The sequence below is a fragment of the Aotus nancymaae genome, unplaced genomic scaffold (assembly GCF_030222135.1).
Source record: "Aotus nancymaae isolate 86718 unplaced genomic scaffold, 86718_ANA_hifiasm-v0.15.2.pri h1tg000058l, whole genome shotgun sequence".
NCBI lineage: Eukaryota > Metazoa > Chordata > Mammalia > Primates > Aotidae > Aotus > Aotus nancymaae.
Window position 1 is genome coordinate 45,356,214 of NW_026988472.1, and position 25,165 is coordinate 45,381,378.

The window sequence follows — 25,165 nt, forward strand, 5'->3', positions numbered from 1 at the left end:
CTGGGAAATCTCCCTATTTCAATTTGATTGCATAAATTGCATACATTTTAGTAATATAATTTGTGTGCATCTTTTAGCTGGGCTATGTCTCTGCGGACTTCACAGTTTTCTAGGGATGAGCTGCTACTTTTCTCAGGAAATTTAATTGTAAGTTATGTTTGGAAGGATGCACGTGTTCTTGCTCTAGGAGCTTTTTGTGGGACACCCAAAGGGGAGAACCTGAGAGCTGTAATGAGTTCTATTCAGCCTGGACCATTGCCGTTATTTAACTCTGAATCATCCTGTGACCTTGCGAAATGGATAATTAGACTACTGCCTTCTGATGCTTTTGGGGGCCCATGTTTCTAGGGAGTGGTCCCACTGTATTTAATCATGGATAGAGTTTAATTTTAGAACAGAAAATAAGCCGGGCGCAGTGGCTCACGCCTGTAATCCCAGCACTTTAGGAGGCCGAGGCAGGTGGATCATGAGGTCAAGAGATCGAGACCATCCTGGCCAACGTGGTGAAACCCCGTCTCTACTAAAAACACAAAAATTAGCTGGGCGTGGTGATGCGCGCCTGTAGTCCCGGCTACTTGGGAGGCTGAGGCAGGAGAATTCTTGAACCCGGGAGGCGGAGGTTACAGTGAGCCGAGATCGTGCCACTGCACTCCAGCCTGGCACGTGGCGAGGGAGCAAGACTCTGTCTCAAAAAAAAAAAAAATTAGGGATGGAGATCTTGAACTTGGGTGATAGAAAATGTTCCTCTCCTTGTTAGCTGTCAACTGGTTAAGTCGTTGTCTGTATCCCTCTGTGCGTCATTTATTCCCTGGAACGGTGGTGTCTGCTTTGCTCCTCACTGTACCCCACACCTGGCATGATTTCTAACGTGCAGCAAGCAATGAATATAGATTTTTTAAATGAATGATAGAATGAATAAATACTAAAAATGTTCACCAAAGGATGGCTAAAGATACAGCATTTTTAGGATAATTGTACCTTAAATTACAACATGTCTTCCTTACAGGACATATGGTTTTTGAGGGAAAAACAGAAAGATACGGTTCAGCTTGTTATCCAGCTTTTAATGAACCACTATTTGGGTCCTATTTATAGTATGTTCTCTCTAACTGGGTGGAAATGGGTTGGTTTTACTTTCCAATGCATGGGGACAAGCTGTGAAAAGTGCGTTTGAAGATTCACTAAAACAAAAATAAAAGCAAGTTCGGTCGACAAACCATCTTCTTTCCTTCATTGTAACAAAGAGTTTGCATCTTATGCTGGATCCTGAAAGAAAAGTTTGCCCAGGAGTCTACTGTCCGTCTACCCAAGCCTGTTTCCTTCCAGAAGCAAGCAGTTTGTCAGGCCTGACGAGGGAGGCTGGATCCCTCAGAAACGGCTTTGAGGGTAGTTATTCTTTCAGAAAGTATACCGTATCTGTTTCTGGTTTGGCTTTTCAGTTTCCTGGAGTTGTTCTTTTGAACAGAGCGGGCAAAGCCTTGCTAAATATTGCAGATCATTCAAACCCTAGTGTTGAAACCCCGTTTCAGATTGTTTTTAATGTATTGAACTCCCCTGGCTCTCGTGAACTTTCCCTTGGTTCACTGTAGAGGGTGGGTCTTTTAGTCCTGGGAGACTTCTCATATTCTGTTGTTAAACAGCTGTTTCCAGAGGCCTGTTACCCTCACACCCACACAAGTCTGAAAATAGCAGCCATGTCCCTCCCTGTACGGTCTGTGCTTTCAAAGGCACAGTTTGCTCAGTTCTGCCTTGCAGTTGCCTTCATTTCTCTCTCTGGTAAACAAAGAATCAGGCTATTTTGTTTAGTTGGTTACAAGTTGTTTTCAAAACACTTCAACCATGGTAAGCAACAGAATACATAAATGCAGTAGATGTAAATCAGGGCAACAGCCAACTTTTTTCTATGCTTGCTTTTTTGGAAAGTGTTGGCTGTTCTGGCATAAAGGAGATTGTTTTGTTGACTTAACAGTCTGTATCAGAGTTACCCGGGGTTATTTATGAGAACTTCGGGAAGAATAGCTCCCTGCTGCAGAGGCGGGCTCCTCTTGTCATTTGCTTTTCAAAACTCCCCTTCACTGATCCTTTCAAGTTTTTGGTGGTTTTTAAATGGAGATGAGATATGCAGAACATAAAATGAACCGTTGTAAAGCGAACAGTGCAGTGGCATTTAGTACATTCACAATACTGCGCAACCACCGCCTCTGTCTAGTTCCAAAATGTTTTCATCACCCCCGAAGAAATCCCTATACCCATTAAGCAATCACTACCTATTCTTCCTTCGCCCCCTAGCACCTAACAGCAACCGTTCTTTTTGTCTCTGTCAATTTACCTATTGCTATAAATGGATTCATGTAATATGTGATGTTTTGTGACTGGCTTCTTTCACTCATCATAGTGCTTTCAAGGTTCATCCATGTTGTAGCACGTGTCAGTATTTTACTCCTTTTAAAGCCAAAAATATTCGTCATATGTATATACCACATTTTGCTTATCCTTTCATCTGTTAATAGATATTTAGATTGTTTCCATCTTTTGGATATTGTGACTAGTGCTGCTGTTTACACTGGTGTACACTTGCCTGTTTGAGTGCTTCTTTTTCCATTCTCTTGAGTATATACCTAGGAGCAGAATTGCCACATCATATGGTAACTCTATGTTTAACCTTTTGAGGAACTGTAAAACTGTTCTCCACAGTACAAGGGTTTCCATTTCTCTACATCTTCATCAGCATTTGTTACTTTATTCTTTTGATTATAGTCATCCTATGTGTTTGAAGTAATCTCTCATTATGGTTTTCATTTGCATTTTCCTAATGACTAATGATATTGAGCACAAACATTTTTAATTTTGATGAAGTCCAATTTCTCCACTCCTTTTTTACACGAAGGCATGGAGGTGCAGATAGAGGAGGTCTGGTTGTTCCTGAGTCTAGCTTACCAACTATCTAATTTGACCCTCACTCTATTGTTGGGCTGTGTTTGTTGTATTTTACTTGTCTACAGATTTTATGTTAGAAAAGAGTACTATTATAAATCTAGATATTCTTGGCCGGAATATGTTATTTATCACTGGAGCTTAGAATATGCTGTTATTTAGAAAGAGTGGAGTATGTAATTGATGCCACCCAATATTATGTCTCCAGCACAGAACTCTCTTCTGGACTCTGGATTCATGTATCCATCTTCCCATGGGTGTTAACAATGCAATTCAAATTTAGAATATTCCCAATTAAATCCTTGTTTTCTACCCTCCTTTTATTAATACATGCTGGCCTCCTCAGCAAATGGCAGCTTCATTTTCTACTATCTTAGACCAAACACACTGGATTCATCCTTGATTCTTTCACATCCAGATCATTAGCAAATTCTGCTTATTCAACTTCTGAAATACGGACATATCTCGAATATGACATTTCTCTTCAATTGCAGGGGTATCAACCAGTTAATCTACATGTTAGTAGCTTAGATTCTTGCCCTCTCACTCGTCTCCTGTTCCCCCATCCCCTTTTTTTTCTCTACAACATATTCTCCACATAGAGCCAGAGGTATCCTTTCCAAAGGAGCATCAGGTCATGTCACTCTGGTGTCCCAAACCCTGCAGGGGGCTCCCATCTCACTGGAGTGAAGCCCCAGCATGTACTGCCCGCCTTCCTCTCACCATCTGCTCTGAGGTCCTTGCACACTCCTCCCCCCAGGCTCACTCTACTCTATCCCCCAGGCCTCACTGTTTCTCAAGGATTCCACTGTCACTTCTGCCTAAAACACTGTTCCTCCTGGAAACCAAAGAGCTCACCCCCGACTGCCTTCAGGGCTCTGCTCAAAGTTCTTCTGCATCTGGGAGTCCTGCTTGACTCTCAAGCAGAGAGTCCTGCTGGCACAGCACTCCCCACCCTCCTTATCCTGCTTTATTTGTCTTCATTGTACTTTGCACATGGCTACATTTACATAGCACATAATAGACATTTATTGTTTGTCACTATTTATTAGGTTGATGCAAAAGTAATAGCTGTTTTTACCACTACTTTCAATGACAAAAACTGCAATTACTTTTGCACCAAGCTAATATCTCCACCAACACACACACACACAGAGTTGAGGTCCAACTGAAAAGCTGAATAAAGAAAAATTCTGCATTCCATGCACACTGTGTGGCTTTCCTTCATCGATATGAAGAACAGAGGGACTGCATGCATAGTAGTTTCTTTCACAATGACCTTCAAGGTCTGCATTGCAGTGCCTGTTCTGAATTACTCAGTGTATTGATTTTTAAACAGGAGTGCCTCCATTTGTGTGATGCAGTCCATTGTGCTCCTAATCCATTCATTAGGGATTCCCAAGTTGCCTTCATACAATGGACCATGTCTTTTTGAAGAAACCATTATGGATTTCCATGTGGAGTCCCAGAGGATTAAAATAAAGCCTTGAAGTTTATGAGGAGTGCCCCGGTCTTGTGATCTGTCAGGCCCTCTGAGTCAGCTTGGCAATTGGTGATCCCAGCTCACAAGATTCCAGGAACTGTGATTGTATCAAGTGATAGCATCTAACATGACAGCAGTGACTCTTTCGGTTTCCTCCTTTTGTAACACAAAGGAAACTCAAACAAGTGTTTTTAGGTGTTGTTGCTTTTTACCAACTCTTTTCAGATGGGGAGAAAGAGTTTGGCATTTATTTTCTGGGTCATCAATATATTCTGGGTAGAACACTCAAAGAAGGCTAGGTGGAAGTGCCGTAAGGATTAATGAGTGTACCCATTTAACAGATTAAGAAACTAAAGCCTATGACCCATGTGGCTTGCCCGGGGCTCCAGAGCTAAATACTGGTAGAACTGGTAGAAGAACTCAGGCCTGGATATCAGCTTTAAAGTTTCTATGTTATATTTGAGGGAACTGAAGTGTAGCAGATTGAGGTTACTTTCCAGTGACTACACAGCCATTCAGGGAAGAGCAGGAACCCAGGTCTCCTAACTCCCTAGCCAGCATTTTTTCCCACTCAACTGCTGGACTACTGAAGGGTTTGTCTTCAGGAAAAATGGTACAGCCCCTCCATTTTTCTTTCTTTCTTTTTTTTTTTTTTTTGAGACAGAGTATGACTCTGTCACTCAGGCTGGAGTGTAGTGGCACCATCTCGATTCACTGAAACCTCTGCCTCCCGGGCTCAAGTGATATTCCTGCCTCAGCCTCTGGAGTAGCTGGGATTACAGGTGTGCACCACCACACCTGGCTAAATTTTATATTTTTAGTAGAGATGGGGTTTCACCATGTTAGCCAGGCTGGCCTCAAACTCCTGACCTCAGGCAATCCACCCACCTTTGCCTCCCAAAGTACTGGGATTACAGGCGCCTGGCCCCTCCATTCTTTAATGACATTCTCTTTAGAGAATTGGGGTTTATGGTGCTGTTCAGAAGGTGGCAATTGTTTAACTGAGTTCAATGGCCTGATAAAATTAACCTGTCTTCCTTTTTGATAATCAGACCTCACTTTATTTAACCTTTGTAAATATGAGGATACATAAAGACTGAGTGAGTGAAGATATCCGTGACCTAGCTTTCCAAGGCAATTGACTGCTTTTAAAAAATGTTAGCTTTGCACAGTGGTTCTCAAATCATGGTCCCTGGACTAGCAGCATCAGCATTACCTGTGAAATGTAAATTCTTTGGCCTCATCCCAGACTTACTGAATCAGAAACTCTGGGAGTGAGGTGCAACAAGTTGTGTTTAATAAATGCTCCAGAGGACTCTGGTGCTCACTCAAGTTTGAGAAACGCTAGTTTAGCCACTGCTGTTGATGTTTGCCTGATACTTTTGGGGTTCCTTTCACTAAACTGCTGTAGGTGCTGCAGCTAAGAGCTCACACCTGAGACCTGCTCCTGAAGCTATCCTTGGGCAACTGAAGCTGCTTTCACTGCAGATGCTTGAGGGTCTCCTTACCCACATAAATGCAGAGTGGCTGGATGCCAATGAATGACAGATGCAGGTTACCAAAGCCCTTTTGCCTCAAGACAAGACAGACTCCACTATCCTATTTATGTTTCAGAGCTCCCAGTATGATTAGGCAGAGAGATGCTAGACTTCACCTGAAACCACATCCTTGCTTTCTTCCAATCCTGCCTCCCTCACTCCCATACAGATTTCTCCTGCAAGCCATCTGCCAATAAATTACTTGCCCAAGAACCACCATCTTATGCTCTGTTTCTGAGGAAGCTGACCCAAGACAATTAGCAGTTCACTCAAAGACACTCTTCTTGTAGATGAACATGTCTGGCTGGGCATATGGAGAGAACATTCTCAGCCAGTCCCTCTGCTCCAATTTGGGCAGCCCATTCTCCGCATTGCCTTAAGACTTATTCCACATTTGTCATATCCCACCTATATTTTGAACATTTCCTTGACTAGTTGGTAATTCAATCTACAGATTGATTCTAGGTGAAGGAGATTCTAGGTGAGAGAAACTGGAAGATGGTTGGTCTTCTTTTAACCAGAAAGAATTGCTGGTATAGTACGCAGTTTGGTTTTGTTGAGACTGGAAATGGTTAGTGGATTCAAGATTATCATTAGAGGGATCAATTGCATTTGTTTTGGGTCATTTGGTCTTTGGAGGCTCATGTGGAATGTTCAAAGATCTCATTCCAAGAGTTAGCTCTTCTGTGGAAAAGGACCACAGAATGTCCAAATTTGAGCTCCAAAGGTGCTTCTTAATCTCCTCCTCCAGCCCTAAAATCAAGGGGAAAGGCAGCCCTAGGGAGCTCTCTATCATGAAGTGGAAACAAGATTCAGTGAAGGGTCTATTCCTGGGATACTCTCCTATCTCGCTGGGCTGTGGAATTCTTGGTTCCCACAGAACCTTAAACAGATGGTTGCAAGTTTGATTCTAGGCTTATGAAACTTGAACCATCCCTCAAATAAAATTTACCTCTGGGTTGGCCAGGAGACATCTTTTCTAATATGTTTCCTTTTGCTGCACCTACCCTACCCAGCATAGGAGCTGACAATCATCATTAAATGTTGTATGTTTTCACACAATGGAAATGAATTGTCACAATCACCATGTAGGGTTGGGAAGGGCCTCATGTACGTTTTTCTGTCCTTTAAGACTTAATGATAAAAAATGGTATTTTTCAAAAATCTTCTGGGATGGGCATGGTGGTTCACGCCTGTAATCCCAAAACTTTGGGAGGCTGAGGTGGGTGGATCACACTTGAGGTCAGGAGTTTGAGACCAGCCTGGCCAACATGGAGAAACTTCATCTCTACTAAAAATAGAAAAATTAGCCAGGCATGGTAGCGCATGCCCGTAATTCTAGCTACTTGGGAGGCTGAGGCAGGAAAATCACTGGAACCCGGGAAGCAGAGGTTGCAGTGAGTCGAGATTGCACCACTGTACTCCAGTCTGGGTGACAGAGCGAGTCTCCGTCCCCCCAAAAAAAAAGAAAGAAAGAAAGAAAAAATCTTCCACTGGTGTTGTATGGGAGAAAAAAAAATGTGTTCTCATAGGAATCCACTATAAAAGCCAGTTCTCACTCTCCTAACATTCTTTGGAATAAACCTGAAAGTCTTACATTGCAAATTAAGCTAATTTCCTTTTCATTTAGCCTTTGCAGAACTGTCTACTGGTATTTCCTGCTTTAACACATTATGATGAAAAGATGAACTCTGTTGAGAGAAATGATATTAATGGAAGTTTATTTTAAGGATGAGCTGACTATTCATCTCTAGACACTCCACATTTGATTCCTGGTAGACCACTGGAGAGCTAAACATTTAGATCACATTGTCAGAGGCCTGCATGAAAAATTGCTTTTGCCGGGAAGTGCGTTGATATTTACGTTTGTTAGCTTCAGACAGAGGGATCTTTTAATAAACACCCCTAGCACGGCAGCAATCACATTTATTCTAGAAGTGACGAAGATGTGCCCCATGTGAAGACCTGCATGGAAATGTTCTTTTAGATCTATGTGCTAGGAAAAACTCTACTTCCTCAGAATTACTGGCAGGCTTTATTTCTTAGACAACATGAATCAAGCAATTGACTATATTTTCCCTTTTTGAGTGGGCCATCAGAAAGCTCAGTGCCAAATTTTGGGTTCAGCTTTGGAGTGGAGCCTGCATAAATTTTTCTTTTTTTCTGTTTTTCCCTTAGTTGTGGCCATGTGTATTTTCGCAAGGCCCAAGTTTTAAGTTTTATACCTATTTTTTCTTAGCAAACTATGGAGCCATTTAGAATACTTTATGTATCAAGGCAGGGAGCAAATATAGCATAAACATTCTAATCACCCCTAATCTTAAAAAATTTTTATCAAACCACCCCTCACCTTTAATAAAAGAAAAAGAACTAAGTAACTCATGTGGTAGCTTACACTTTGAAATGGGGTTAGAATTTATAGTACAATTAAAACGTCAGCTCTGGTTCCCAGACGAGGGAAGACCCAGACACAAGATCACTGAGGAAGCCAAGATAGTATTTGCCAAATGTACAAAAGGAAAATGAGCAGGAAACAACATTTCTACCTATTTAAGAAAACATTGCAAATGAGAACTGCAATGAGGTCAGAGGACTGAGGACCTACAGAGTAGCTAGGGGAAAAACCCTGTCAGACCTTGAAGCATGGGTCTCCTGGATGACTCCACAAAAGCCTGTAAGACATCAAGAGTGCACTGATTATCACAACACTGTGTAACTGATCCCAAACAATTTGTGTATCTCTCAATAGATACTTGGGAGAGGTAGTCTGATCACCTTAGTGTGGGACACAGTTTCTTCTTCATATACCATCTACTTTCAAATGATTATTTGAGGAACCAGATCCAGTGAAAAAAGAAGTCTGGAGGATGAATTATGAGAGGAAGAGAGGGAAATAATACTTTGCAGTGAGCATGAATGTTTTTCTTTTTTGTTTATTTTTCAGGACAGTACTCAGGAAATAGTCTTGAAGAAAAAGAAAATCCACAAACAAGAATACTAATTAATTAAAATGCTAAGCAGGTAACACTTCCCACATGGAATCTAACCACAACCAGTGATATGGAAACTCAACTTTTGGAAAAATTCAGGCCCCAAAATACATTTTGATAGCTTTAGGACTTAAAGGAACTTTAGGCCTTTGTGATAGAATTGGGAAGATGTGAGTTATAAATGGGTGCAGGCTTTCATCAATGCAGATCTTTGTTCACTGGCTTCGAATTAGCATTTTTTCTGCTAGTCCCTGAAATGCTGCTGAAGCTAAATTTAAAGACTATCTGTATAGTCCATTTTCACACTGCTATAAAGATACTACCTGAGGCTGGGTGCAGTGGCTCACACCTGTAATCCCAGCACGTTGGGAGACCCGGGTGGGCAAATCCCTTGAAGTCAGGAGTTTGAGACCAGCCTGGCCAACATGGTGAAACCCTAATCTCTACTAAAAATTAACCACGGGTGGTGGTGTGTACCTGTAATCCCAGCTACTCAGGAAGCTGAGGCAGGAGAATTGCTTGAATTCAGGAGGCTGAGGTTTCAATGAGCCGAGATTGTGCCACTGCACTCCAGTCTGGGTGACAGAGCAAGACTCTCTCAAAAAAAAAAAAAAAAAAAGATAGGTAGTAGACTAGGTAATTTATAAACAAAATTGTTTGTAATTTACAAACAATTAATTATAAATTAACTGACTACCAGCCATGAGCAACTGTATATTAATATACAGTTGCATATGGCTGGGAGGCCTCAGGAAACTTGGAATCATGGTGGAAGGCAAAGAGGAAGCAAGGCACATCCTACATGTGGCAGGCAAGACAGAGAGACAGAAGAGAGCAAAGAGGGAACTGCCAAACATTTTTAAAGCCATCAGCTCTCATGAGCGAGAACAGCATGGGGGAAACTGTTCCCATGATCCAATCCCGTCCCGCCAGGGCTCTCTCCTAACACAGGGTCAAACCCTATCACTATCTCGTCCACAGCTATTTCCCTTGCGTTGCCTCAAACAAGCCTTTTTCTCCCTGTGGGTCATCTTGACTTATGACCTTGAGAACCCAGCCACCCCAGCCTAGCCTCTTCCTGATCTTGTGCAGATGGAAGGAAGCCTGATGGTTCGCTCTGGCTTAGGGTCTTGCCCCATCTGCCCAGAGAACTCCAACCTGGCAGTAGGGAAAGCTGAAAACCAACTCAAGTCATAACAAGAACCTCCAACGAATGCTCAGGAATTCATGTAACTAGACACCTCTGGAAATGGAAGGCAAGTGCTGCTTAAAGCGAGTAGATTTGTTAAACATCTGTATAAGAAGTAGTTAGACCCCACCCCCTGGCAGACGGTGGGAGGTCTGTACTCTGGAAATGTTGAATCAGTGGGACTAGACTCTGGAAGGACACTAAATTCCATCAAGGGTAATGGTAGTGTGCTGGAAACAGGACAATCATCTGGAAGTCTGCACATTGTTGGGTAGTAACTAAGCCCGTCCCTTTAACTGGGATCTCAGATAGTCAGCCAGGCTTACATTCCTCAGACAGGATATGGAAAGGATATTCCTTAGACCCTTTCTGGAAAGCCTCTCTCATAGCCTGGCTTCCACTTGGGGACCTAAGCATGCCACACAATACAAACAACAACAACAACAAAAACTGGCCTATGTGCATCCGTTACTGATTGCTACAATAATGCTGCACAACAAATCACCCCAAAATTCAGTGACATAAAAATCAACTATTATTGCTCATGAGTCTACAAGATCGCTGCGTGGTTATTTTTACTGTGTTTATGTACACATTTGTGGTCAGATGTACGTCAGGTCAGTGGTTCTGTGATCTTGGCTGGGCTCTCTCCTATGCCTGGCTGTCAGCTGCTCATTGGCTATCCTGGGCATGTTAACATGGTGGATGCAAGGTGAAATGTTCTGAGAGAGAATGGGAGCTCCAACATCCCTTGAGGCCAAGGCTTGGAATGGGTACACACTCACCTCTGCCACATTCTATTGACAAAGCAAGTCATAAGGCCAGCCTAGATTCAAGGGATGGGGATAGACACTGCCTATATAGAAAGACGCATAGCAAAGTTACGGGTCAAAGAGCAAAGGGGTGAAGAATTGGAGACGTTGTGAAAATAAATCTACCATATTAGGTTTGTGCATTTTTCTATAATTTTGGATGTGTCATGCCTCATTTTAATCTTAAAAGGAATGATTCAGTAATATTAAATGGTGGCAGATATTTTACCTAAAATTCTCATTGATATTTTAGGATTTTTCTTCTAGTAGCAATGGTAGAAATTAATACTTAAGATGAAATAAAATACCCAGCCTGTGAATTTTCCCATGTGATGAATTACAAGACTAATGTCTCCATCTGTACCTAAAATATATAAGCATGTGGCATATGGAGATATGATAGGCAGATGGGGGCTTCAGACAGGAAGTATATCCTATATGTAAACTGCAGCTGGGGAGACAAGGCAGTCAGCATTAGAACAGGGAATGCAATCATTCATCAGGTAACCTAAGCAGGGGGACAGCTGCAGCTTTGGGGTCTGATGCAATCAGGAAGGCTAGGCCAGAGTCAATGCTGTCATAAAACCCTTCAGAGAGTAGTAGTCTAGTCATTAAGAACATGCTCTTCAACACCAGGCAAAGGAAAGGGGTTAAACACTTTCTCATTTTTCCTGACTTAACAACTACAGTCTAGAAAGTTTCACCATTATGGGAAAAAACAAAAGCCATCTCCTGAAAAACAAGCCTACAAACAAGGGCTATTTTGGGAAATTTAGCAAGTGGGCAGCATCCCTTCAGAATCAGGACATCTGTGCTAAACTTTTCTTTTCATAGCTGAGTTATTGGCCAGATTTTCCATGGGCTTCCAGTGTCTATGAAAAAAGCAGAAGATCCTGGGAAATTAAATTAAGAGGTCTCCTGCCCATTCCACGTAACAGAGTGAGCTGGGCTGGCCCTTGGATTCATAGAACTGGGAGGTTCTGGAGCATCTCCTGATGTCTTTAAGATAACATCTGGTCTTCTATGAAATGGGACAGTGTATTCGTTATGTATTGCTATGTAACAAAATACTCTCATAATGTAGTGGCTCAATACAACAAACACTTATTATCTCAGAGTTTCTGTGTGTTGGTAATTGGGGAGCACATTAGCTGAGTGGTTCTTGTTCAGGGTCTCCTTTTGGTTGAAGTTGAGATGTCAGCTAGGGCTACAGTCATCTGAAGGCTTGACCAGGGCTGGAGGTTCTGTTTCTAACATGGTTCACTCATGTGGCAAGAGGCTTCAACTCCTTACCACATGGACTCTCTAGGGCTGATTAAGTGTCATCATGACATTGCCACTTGGCTTCCCTGGAGCTTAATGATGAGAAAGAAAGCACATGAGCATGAGTGCAAGCATACAGTATATCTTATAACCTAACCTCTGAAGCAATGTATTATGATTTCTCCTGTATTCTGCTGATCACAGGAACCAACACTGGTACAATGTTGGAGGGAATTATACCAGGGTGTTAATACCAGGCAGTTGTTTCCATTGGGGCATCTTAGAGGCTATTATGAGAGAGAATTAGGCTAGATGAACTTTCCAGTTCCTTTTAGGCAAGTGGTTATGTAGTCTTGTGCAAAGGGGACACAATGCATACACCACTGGCACCAGAAGGTATAAATATAAAATAGGCATTACCAGGGTGGTTGCAGAGAGGACTCCAGAAAAGTAAAAAGCAGATTGCACACAATCCATCCATCTGAGCTCTCATGATCTCACAGAGGGTGGTGCATAGCTGAGCTGCATATGCTGGGGAAGGGGCCCCATAGAGTGGAAGCTAATTGCACTGTATATTTATAGGCAAAGCAGAGAAGGGAATATTTATCCTGTTTAATCCTGTTCAGAGAAGTGGCCTTGTTTAAAAGGGAGAACGTTTTGGAGCCAGTGACAGATATCACTCAGAATCCTATTTCTAAAGGCAAAGAAGTATGTAATATGTAGGTTCACAGTTCTTTATGCACAATTCCATGATCTAAATGCTTTGAAAATCTGAAGTGTTTTTTCATCAGTTAGCAAAATTTGACTTCAATTATCCTGAGGCTATTTATAGTCTTTTTCCCATTTAGGGTGAATATTCATATATTACATTGCAGAAATGTTAATGTGTTTGATTATAGGGTACTACCCCAGGACCTGCTGAGGGAATTAATAATAGACATTATATACACTGTATTGTCTTTTTCTCAAATATAAAAATATTCATCTCTATGTGGGTAGGCACTGCCTTTATGCAGTTAATTCTAATGAGGCAGATTGTGAAAAACACTGTAGTTATCTGACCCCATAGCAGAAAAATAAACTCTATTACCTCATGGTAGGACTTTCTACCTCACTGAAATCTAACTCCTGGACCACTAGAAATGTAAGTGGGAATCTTAATAAAATACAGGCCAACGATCCTTTACCCCAAATCATTGGGGCCAGATATATTTTGAAATTCATATTTATATGTTTAGAAATAATTACACATATAGTGAGTCGTATGTGATAGAATGGTTTGAAGCCTGATCTGTCTTTTATTAGTTGCGTAGTCTTAAATAAATTATTAACTAATCTGAGATAGAGTTTCTGATCTCTAAAATGAGAATGATGATGATATTTACCTCAGGGGATTACGGTAGGAATTCAATGAGATGATGTGGCATTCAGTGTCAGGTAAATGATAGCTATTCTCTTGTCCTCTGCCATCATTTTTATTTCAAGTTCTGCAAGCTGGATCTTGACTCTGAACAGATTTCTATGTATTTTATCCCTTTTTATTTGGCTCAATTGATAAAATGATTCTTTGTTTCAAGTATACCATGTGACCACACAGACCGAGATAAAATATAACTGAATATGCAGAGGTGATGATTAGTCAAATCCAAACCAAGAAATTTCCAGTTGGTCCAGAGAGTTGCCTTTACCTTATCAACAGACTTAAACTTTTCTGGATTTTGCTACATTTCATGACCCACAAAATAGTTCATATCAAAGAAAGAATGATGAAAGGAAGAATGAGATGTTTTAAACCGGTTAAGTCTGTCATTTGGCATTGAATTTAGAATGCGAGACAACTGGAGTCCTAACCCTGATTTCTTAAAAATGAGAAGTGATTTTTGGTTGTTAGCCCCAAGTTAGAAATTAGGATGTCTAAGAGCTGCCTGGTGAGCAAAGTTTAAATTTGTGAGCTGTAATTATTTTTGTATATATCTCATCTGGTTAAACTAATTTCCTCTTTTCTTGGCGGTGGACTATGTAGTAAGCATCACATTTAACTTCAACCTGCCCCTGAACAAATCTTTCCTTTCTTCCTCTCTCCCTTGCTTTCTCTTCCTTCCGCCCTGTCTCCCTCCCTTCCTTCTTTCCTTCCCTCTCTCCCTTCCTTCTTTCTTTTTTCTGCATTTTCTGGTAGTGCATAAAAGGGTACCATCTCAGAAGTGGTTGAAACAACTTTACAATTAAAACAATTTTTTCATACCATAAGTGCTCTGTTTGCCTCTAGAATTTGTAATATTTCCATTCTATATTAATAAAAAATCAGGCCAGGTGCAGTGGCTCATGCCTGTAATCCCAGCACTTTGGGAGGCCAAGGTGGGCAGATCACGAGGCCAGGAGTTCAAGACCATCCTGGCCAACATGGTGAAACCCCATCTTTACTAAAATACAAAAAAAATTAGCCAGGCGTGGTGGCGCCATGCCTGTAATCACAGCTACTTGGGAGGCTGAGGCAGGGGAATCGCTGGAACCTGGGAGGCGGAGGTTGCAGTGAGCCGAGATCATGCCACTGCACTCCAGCCTGGCGACAGAGTGAGACTCCGTCTCAAAATAAATAAATAAATAAATAAAATAAAAAATTAAAAAATCAGTCTAATCACTTCCTTTCTAATTTCTTCATTTCACTTTTCCCTATTCCAATTTTAATCCTTGCAGAGGCTTGATGAAATCCAGAGTTGAATGAGTTCTGCTAAGGAAAGCAGTCTCATTGCATCAGTAAGTAAAGGATGTACCAGTTTCCTGCTCAGTTACCAGTTAGATAAATGCAGCACACTGCTATTTGGAATTTATAATCAAAAAGCAATTGAGCTTGTTGCTCCTGTGAACTTTCTAATTCATATCATCTTATGATCAGAGAAGGTAAACCCACAGAACGTAGAATGCTAAGTTTGTGTAAGTAATGTAATGTAATGTACGTTAAGCATGCTGGGTCTGGACCCAGCGAATAGGGGTTTGTCTCCTAGTTACATACTATTCACTAAACCTCACCAATGCCATGCTAAGCATAGAAAATGCTATGTTTATTCTTGTTATAATCCCCTTCCAAGATAGTAGAGGTGAAGTATGTTGGCTCTAGGACCAGAGTGCCTGGATTTGAATTCCATTTCTGAGTTTCCATCGCAATGCTACTAACTGTGTTAGCTTGGGCAGTTTCCATGCCTCAGTTTCTTTATTTGTAAGATGGGCTAATACAGTATTTTATTTAATCTAAGACACAATAGATAGATATTTTAGGATACAACAATTTTATGAACCAAAACAAAAAAATGATGCTCTAGAGGGCATCGTCCATGGCCTCCATGTTGAAACATGGAGACAAGCCTTTGAAGGATGATGTCTTAGTTTCAGCGAGGAGATATTTTAATCTGAACAAATGGAATACACTCTGGGGAGGAGGTGTATTTGATTTCCACGAGACATCTGCTTTATGGAAGCCATTGCCCAGAACTGATCTTTTTCCTCCCACGTGGCGGCTCTCCTGAGAGCTGAATGTTTAGTCCTTCTGTCTGTCTACATGGCAGAATGGCCAAAGAAGGAGCTGCTGCAGAACAGAGGACAGGATGAGGACCTTCTTTGAAGAGATCAACCACAGTTCTGTAGTTCGTTCCAGCGCTGCAGCCCAGGGCAATGTGCAGAAGGAAATGGAGGGAAAAAAGGAGTGCACGAGGATTTGCAGCAAGGTTTGGGCTCAACCAGAGGTGCTAGTAAAATGTATGTCTTATGACTCTTCCATTTAGAACTCTCTCAAGGCTCCCATTTTTGTCCAGGGTAAAAGCCAAAGTCCCACCAAGCCCTTACGCTGCTCCCCTTCTCTCTCCAACCTCATTACCTTCCACGCTGCCTTTTGCTGTCCCCACCCCAGCCACAGCGGCCCTATTGCAGATCCCGGGACACTCCAAAAACACTATCTCAGGGTCTGTGCCCCTGCTATTCCTCTGCCTGAAGCCCTCTTCCTCTCAATGTCCCAAGCCTGCTCCCTTACCTCCGTCATGCAGCTCAGGTACCACTGCCTCTGTGAGGCCTCCTAGAACCGTCTTCCGACAGTTGCAGTCATCCCCACCCCGGCCCTTCCCTACTACCCCTCTCTCCACAGCACTGCCCAGCATCTTACCTGCTGCAAATATTTCACTCCTTACTTTGTTCGTGATTTATGTCTCCTCACTAGAATAGAAATTCTGGATAGGAAGGGAAATCTGTCTGTTCTGTTTGTGTCCTAACCCTTAGAACATTTCCTGAGACATGGCAGGGACTCAAAAATTTCATTTGCTTGAATGAGTGAATAGTAACATTAACATGGGCCATTGAGGCAGTTACAGAGAATGTTTCTGTCTGTGCCATCCAATATGGTAGCCAGCAGCCCCAGTGAGCACTGGAAATGTGTCCAAATCGAGACGTGCTCTAAGTGTCAAATACACATGGGATTTTGAAGACTTAGTGCAAAAAAGGATGCTAAGTATCTCATTGATCCTTTTAATATTGATTTCTTATTGAAATAATATTTTTGATGTACGAGGTTAAAGAAAATATTACTATAATCATGTCATTTCACTTCTTTCATTTTATGTTTTAAATTGAACTATTAGTTTTGTTTTTTTAGAGACAGGATTAGAAAATTTAAAATATGGCTCATGTTATGTTTCTGTTAGACAGCACTGGGCTATATGCTTGTTGTCAGGTAGCCATGTAGTCCTCCTCAATGAGTTAGGAAAACAGAAGCATTAACTGAAGAGGGGTGGTTTTTAATTTTTCTTCATTAAATATTTGTACCAGGTACAGTTCTAGGCATTGAGAAAGCAGTAATGCATGAAACAGACAAAACTTCTTGCCTGGTTAACTGATACTTGGCCCTCTCTCCAGCAGGTTAGCAAAACATTGCCAACATCTCGGAGATGAAGTGATTGGTGGTGAAACGAGAGTTTGTAAACAAAGTTTATTTAGGTGTGTGGGTAGTTAGTTGCACATGCTTACTGCATGTGGTTGCACTTTTATGCATGCTGCAAGTATCCGCTAATTATTAAAAATGTTTTGTCATTAGTAACCTAATCAAAAACCCTAAGTAGATTTTTTTTTTTTTTTTTGAGACAGGGTCTTACTCTGTTGCCCAGACCAGACTGCAGTGGTGCAATCTGGGTTCACTGTAGCCTCAGCCTCCTGTGCTCTAGCGATCATCCCACCTCGGCTTCCTGAATAGCTGGAACTACAGGCACGTGCTACCACACCCAGCTAATTTTTGTGTGTTCTTTGCAGAGACGGGGCTAATTTTTGTATTTTGTTGTTGTTGTTGTTGCCCAGGTTGGTCTCAAACTCCTGAGCTCAAGGGATTCAATCGCCTCGGCCTTCCAAAGTGTTGGGATTACAGGTGTGAGCCACCGCCCTGGCTGGATTTTTTTTTTTTAATGGGCAATTGGATATAAAGAAATCTGGATGGATCCTAATCTGCTTAGCATTCTTCATGCTTGGGTCGACTTGTAGTCCTTTTCAATGGGTTAGAAAAACAAAAACACTGATTGAAGCAGGTGGTTTTTATTTTTTCTTCATTAAATATTTGTATCAGGTACAGTTCCGGCCATTGGGGATATAGTAGTGCAGAAAGACCGAAATTCTTGCCTGCCTAGAACTTTCATTCAAGTAGGGCAGACAGATAGTAAACCAATACACAAATAAAGAAAGTGTCTTGGATGGGTTATAAGTGCATGGGGAAGACCTTCCAGGAAGAAGCGCAGGGAGTGCTGTGGCAGTGGGGAGAAGTTGCTGAGGCGGCTGTTGGTAAAGGCCCGCAGGACGACATAGACTAGAGCTAAAAGTAAGTCTTGACCATCTAGGGAGAGGAGGCTCTCCAGATGGAGAGAATGGCATGTGCAAAGGCCCTGCGAAGACAGTGGCCACAGATGGGGCCCTGGCTGAGTGAAATGAGGAGCCATTGGAGGCTTTTGAGCAGAGGTGTGATGTGATGTTTCTTCCTTTTTAAGAGAATCCCTCTGCTCGCTCCACAGAGAATAGGCTGCAGGGGGCCGGGGCAGGAGCAGGGAGACAGCTGAGAGGACTGTTGGATTGACTGAGTTGGAGAAGACTAGGGCCAGGACTGGGTGGGGTTGGGGTCGGGTGGGGAGTGGGGGGAGTGGGCAGTGAGAGTGATGGGAAGTGGTTGGATTTTAAATATATTTGTTTTTCCTTTAATTACCTTAGAAGCCAAAAGAAGGAAGCAAAAATCTGGAAGAAAAATGTCATGAATGATATTATCTTGGGGTAAACTTTGGATATGTTTGTCCCAGGAAAATGCAGCCATGTCCTACTGCAAGTGAACTGTGAGATTTAGAATCAAAGCCTGCTTGCCCTATTCATAGCTCTGCATTTGTCTCTTCAACCACACACCTGTTTTCAATGATGAAGATTTAAATTAAGCTCAGGATAAAGAATAGTTAGATTTCATGCGTGACACATTATGGCATTTGATACAGGCCACAGGAAGGATTTTCATGTCTACTTGCCTGGAATAAATATGCATTGTGTCCAGTAAAATGCTAGGCCTCCATTAAGTTCTTAATAAATATCGATCGGCAACAAAATGCTAATTGATGACTTAACATATTGGAAATAGAAGTGTACATGCTATTTATAGAATGAGGTTTTCGGAACAGCTATGAATGGCCTTAAACTTGATTCTTCTGTCTTGTCCCTGTACTCTCCACTGCGTAGAATGGTGCATACCAAAATTTTTAAATTTTATATATTTGTACTTTTACAATATTTTGTTTTCTAAGAAGTTTGAGGTTTTCTAAGATATGACTTTCTGGAAGGAAGGAAAAAGTGGAAAGAAGACAGTAGGAAGGAAGAAAGAAACGAAGGAAGGAAGTCTCCGAGAGGCAACCATCTTGTTGTCATTGGCAAAGTAGCCCCTGTTCATATTCATGAATTTGGACTGAAAGGGTCCTCCCTCTTCCAAGATACGAATTCTACACTGGGATGCGGTTCTCAGCACACATTCTATGGAATGGCCTAAGGGAGGGGGAAACCCTTTAGTAAAGTTCTGCTTCTTTCAAACTTCTTGTTTTTCCCACCTCCTGACATTTTTATTCAAGTGACAGTCAGATCAAAATTAGCATAAAGGACTTATTATAAAGCAGAAAGGAACCCAATCACCATGTGTTTTGGAGGTACGGGAGGTGGGTGCAGATGGGACTGCTGGCTTTTTCTAGGTATTAAGCGGGTAAGATTGTCCTTATGAGCTGATTGTGCCTCGAATCTCGTTTAGTCTCAGCCAGGAGCCCCCTGTCCCCAGTGACGTCCTATCCTGACTCAGTGATGGCCAAGGAGCTATTCATCTAAGCACCTTCAGGCTTCCAACCTATTGTCCCGATTTTCCCCAACGTAGGGCACAACCTGGCCGAATCCGCAAGGTGACCTTCTTTGCCTAAGTGACTGAGTGAAACTGGGAGTAAATGTTATTTCAACGCTTGCTCTAAAAATTATTTAAAGACTTTAACAAAGAGAAAGAAAATACTTCTGGATTATTAGTGGATAGAGTCCCCATAAGGACATCTAAGAAATAATGGTCCTTTACTTCTCAGAATTATTTTCTAAAACATCATACCTGTTTCAGGGTTTCTTTTATGAAGAAAATGTGTAGGTTAGGGTTTCTTAACTGTGGCATTCGACATTCTGGGCAGGATGGTTCTTTGTTGTGGGGATGTCCTGAGCATTGTAGGATGTTTAGCTGCAGCCCTGGCCTCTACTCAGCCAATAGCACTTCTCAATTGTGACAACCGAAAATGTCCCCAGATATTCCCAACTGTCGCCTGGGGGGCAAAATTACCCCCAGCTGAGAACCACTGCTCTAGTTACATATATAATTACAGATACATAGATATATTCCCAGAAAATGAAATGAAAGCTCTTTTAACAATTTCCCCCAGAAAATGAGATGAAGGAATCATTTGGCAAGCAGAAGACTCACTTTTTATAATTTCTAAATCACTGTTTTGAATATATTTTAAAAGCCTGTAGTACCTCTGTAATTTAAAAAAACTTGAAGAAACTCTAAATCAGCTCTAATTCTTTCCCCTGAGCTAAGATTTCCAAGTGAAAGCAACCTGTTTAAATGCCTGAGAAAGAAGATAAGAAACTCCTCTGAGACTTGGAATCTGGAATTGCTCGTTCTTTAAAAGTAATTAAATTTGCCTGCAGAATCATCTCTTTTGCTTTGGTAATTCTCCAGGCTGCTGAAATACCACATTTGCAAAAGTACACCCACGATATAACCTATCCAGTTTTTCCTTCCTTTAAGCTCACCCACGCAGGCATATTGTGGGTGAACAGACAGCAAAAGCCAAAGGCACTAATGGGGATACAACAGGACAGCCATTGAGTGCTGCCACCAGGTAGAGGGTCACATCCCTGTTAGTATACATCTGAAAATTGCTTAGAGAGACCCACTATTGAATGATAACAGAAGTAGCAAACTCGATAGTAATAGTGATTGACACTTTCCCTCCCCTCCAGGTCACACTACACTGGTTTCATTCCTTCCACTAATGAAAACCATAAGCTTTCTCATTTTTTTAGTAAAATTCTCCATGTCCTCTCCATTACACAGCACACTACTCACAATTCATAGAACATGCTTTGAATATTACTATACTATGACTCGTTACAGCTCTGGCTCTAATCACAGTATTTTTTTAAAAAAAACATATATATATATATATATATATATATATATATATATGCCCAACTGTATATTTTAAAAGTAAATTCTTTACAAATTAAAAAAATTTTATATATACATATACATTTGTATATTGCATATGTATATATATAGTTTCTCTGCTTTTCCCTTTACTATTGAAAAAAGACAAAGAAATAACATTAGGCAACCAGGATGCGAACATGTTATGAAATGCTCAGAGAAATTCTCAACGAATAAGTGGGCTGAATTTCAGTGAAGACAGCATTGTAAGCTGACAGTTTGAGGGCTCCTTGGCTCCAAACATTTTATATTAAGTAAAATATGAAAATAATATTAGAAGACATAACACCACACTAAGAATAAAGTAAACATCTCTCGGGGGCAGAAATGAGCAGAAGCACACATTGGTGATCCAGGTTGAGCCTGGGCCCAGAAGCAGAGCAGGACAGGAGTCTGGGGTGGAAGGGAGCAGAAGTGCCCATGGAGGCTGAGGACCAGAGCTTGGCTCAGTGGTGGGTGCCCCAGCCAAGCAAGGCAGATCTAAACCCGCAGCATATCAATTCCAGCCCAGGTGAATGAATGCATGGAGTTGGCGTCTGTCTCTAATGTTTATTAATGTCCTGGAGTTAATTGTCACCTAAGTACTTTTCTTCCCGTCAGTTTCATAGCCCTGTTCATATCACCCTACTTCTGACTTACTTTGATAGTCTTGAAACGATATCCCTGCTTTTCAAACTTGCTCATAAAACAAATTCAATTAATTCCTTCAAAGTGTTATTTTGTTACACCATTACATGGCTCCAAAGCCTTGTTAGTAGCTCTCCACCAGTAACAGAAAAGTCCAAGCTCTTTCTCATTTTCTTGCCATTCAAAGCCCTCTGCATATTGGCTCCATCGTTTTTTGTTTTTTTTTTTTGTTTTTTTTTTTGAGATGGAGTCTCACTCTGTTGCCCAGGCTGCAGTGCAGTGGCACAGTCTCAGCTCACTGCAACCTCCACCTCCTGGGTACAAGCGATTCTCCTGCCATAGCCTCTTGAGTAGCTGGAATTACAGGTGCCAGCCACCACACCCAGCTAATTTTAGTAATTTTAGTACAGACAGGGTTTCACCATTTTATCCCGGCTGATATCAAACTCCTGGCTTCAACTTCTGGCCCGCCTCAGCCTCCCGAAGTGCTGGGATTACAGGTATGAGCCACTGCACCCAGCTTGGCTCCATACTTGAGCATCTAAAAATGAAGGCTTACATGGAACACTGCCCCTGCCTCTCAGGAAAGCAACATCCACTTCCTCCGTGAAGAGAGGCTGAAGTGGACCTCTGCGATTGTACTTCCCAGTTTCTTTCCCTTCCCCTCGGTTGTCTTCTAGGGACTGCCCCTGTGCCGCTCCCTAGTTTAAGAGAGTTAGGTAAGGTTGACACCATTCTATCTCCCAGGGACAATGAGAGTTTTCTACACAACAAGAGTGAATGACTTGGGGACAGGCAAGACTAAAGTCAATTTCATTAAACCCAATCCCTGGACTCAGGTTTCAACTTCTGGGAAACAGAAGTTCTCTTTTGACTAGGGTTGCTATCCTGTGAAGATGTAACCTGGCAAATCTTGGCACCACCAAATGCATGCCTGAGGATGCAGGGAACACGAAAGAGAGCAGAGCCAATAGACAGAGAGAGAAAGCTTGCTAACAACACTGTTGAAAGTAATGTCATATGTTCAAAGGTGAGGAAGCAATTAAAATAGGAAACACGTGAATTCACTAAGGCTGCTACTCACAGGACTCATCTGTTGTCAATCTTTTTTTCTGTTTTTCTGAGATGGAGTTTCACTCTGTTGCCCAGCATGGAGTGCAGTCGCGTAATCTCGGCTCATTGCAACCTCCGCCTCCCAGGTTCAAGTGATCGTCCTGCCTCAGCCTCCTGAGTAGCTGGGACTATAGATGTGTGCCACCATTCTCAGCTAATTTTTGTATTTTTTAGTAGAGACGCGGTTTGCTATGTTGGCCAGGCTGGTTCCAAACTTCTGGCCTCAAATGATCCGCCCACCTTGGCCTCCCAAAGTGCAGGGATTACAGGCGTGAGCCGCCGCACCTGGCCATCAGTCTCTACCTCTGTGAACTCTTAGTTTCCACTTTCAGTATCACTTTGATTTCTCTTTGCCCTATCTAACTTCTGCTTTGCAAACCATTTTTGTATCTAAAACAGCTGCTCCAGCCAGCCTGAGCTTCTGGACAAAGTCACCATTAATTACAGCCTCCCTGAGAAGATAATAACTTGTCTTCTGTTTTTAATTCTGACTTTCAATCTAGTGCCCGTAAAAAGAAACCTGGAATTTTGCAACTAGAGTTTCTCTCTGATTCAAATCGCAAAGTAACATCTCAGCATTTCTTTTTTGCTCTCACTCACTTGGACAGAAATTTATGAAAAAGCATTCCAGTCAACGGAAGGACAGAACTGGTCTTCATTGGACCCGCCACATAACCATTCATACTCCTCTCCTTAGTCACTCAGAGCTCATCAGAAAGTCCACTTTTACAGAATGCCAAAGATAATACTGAAACTCAGCAGCAATCCAGCACTATTCATAATGACAAAGACATAGAATCAACCCAGGTGCTCATCAATGGTGGATCGGATAAAGAAAATGTGGTACATACACACCATGGAATACTATGCAGTCATTAAAAAAGAATGAGATCATGTCCTTTGCAGCAACATGGATGCAGCTGGAGGCCATTATCCTAAGCAAATTAACACAGGAACAGAAAACCAAACACTGCATGTTCTCACTTGGAAGTGGGAGCTAAACATTGGGTACTTACAGACTTAAAAATGGAAACAAGAGACACTGGGGACTGCAAGACAAGGAGAGAGGGAGGAGGGTAAGTGCTGAAGAACTATTAAGTACTGGGCTCACTACCTTGCTAACAGGATCAATTGTACCCTAAACCTCAGCATCATTCAGTATACTCATGTGTATTAGTCCGTTCTTGCATTACTATAAAGAACTGCCTAGGTCTGGGTAATTTATAAGAAAAGAGGTTTAATTGACTCACAGTTCCACAGGCTGTACAGGAAGCATGGCTCGGGAGAACTCAGGAAACTTAACAATCATGGTAGAAGAGGAAGCAGACACATACCACGGCTGGAGCAGGCGGAAGAGAGCAAAGGGGTAACTGCTACACGCTTTTAAACAAGCAGATCTCGTGAGGACTCACTCACTATCACGAGAACAGCAAGGGGGCAGTCTACCCGCATGATCCAATCACTTCTCACCAGACCCCTCTTACAACACTGAAGATTCCAATTCGACATGATATTTGAGTGGTCCACAGAGCCAAACTATATCACCATGTAACAAACCTGCACATGTAATCCCTGAATCTAAAATAAAAGTTGAAGTTATATTCATATTAAAAAGAACCAACTCAATGCTTCTCAAAGTGTGGTCCCCGGCCCAACAGCATCAGTATCACCTGCTGTGAAATAATACGAAATACACATATTGGTCTCTGCCCCCAGTCCTTGGCACAGAGCCTCTAAAATCTTTGTAATTGTCTGAACAATTGGAGTGCTGGGAGGATCTTTTGTTCCAATATTTGATCTTTGACCCAGGTTCCTGACACAGAGCTCCTAAATCCCTTGGAATTTCCTGGGTGATGGGAGCATCTTTTGTTCTAATGAGGAGACTCTTGGTGGGCTTCTGTACTGCCTCAGGTTGAGGGCCGGAGGTCAGGGGAACCAATCATGTGATTAGAGGGAAGGAACTTTCAGAGCCACCCCCCTGGCCTCTGGGGAGAGGAAACGACTGAACTTTACGTTGACCACCAATGGCCAATGATGTAAACAATCATGCCTATGTAATGAGACCTTCATAAGAACCCAAGAGAACAGGGTTCAGGTGGCCTTCTGGATTTCTGAACACATGGAGGTTCCTGTAGGGTGATGCACCCGCAGAGAGCATGTAACCTCCACGCCCCTTCCCCATACCTCACTTTATGCTTCTCTTCCATATGGCTGTTCATCTGGATCCTTTGTAACACTCTTTATAATAAATGGGTAAATATAAGTAAACGTGTTTCCCTGGGCTCTGTGAGCCACTATAGCAAATTAATTGAACTCAGGGAGGGGGTTACAGCGACCCTGGTCAGTCAGAAGTACAGGCTACAACCTAAACTTGTGAATGGCATCTTAAGTGGAGGCAGTCTTGTGGGACTGAGCCCTCAACCTGTGGGAT

General features: G+C 42.0%; 1 protein-coding gene across 1 annotated transcript in view; it reads right to left on the reverse strand.

Moving 5' to 3' along the window:
- EGFL6 (EGF like domain multiple 6) overlaps positions 1-24,058 on the reverse strand; it is a 180,592-nt gene extending 156,534 nt beyond the window's left edge. Inside the window, exon 1 of the mRNA XM_064364631.1 lies at positions 23,985-24,058. Within this exon, the coding sequence (XP_064220701.1) occupies positions 23,985-24,043 (59 nt within the window). The 5' untranslated portion in view covers positions 24,044-24,058. The remainder of the gene's footprint in view (positions 1-23,984) is intronic.
- Between the last annotated feature and the right edge of the window lie 1,107 nt (positions 24,059-25,165).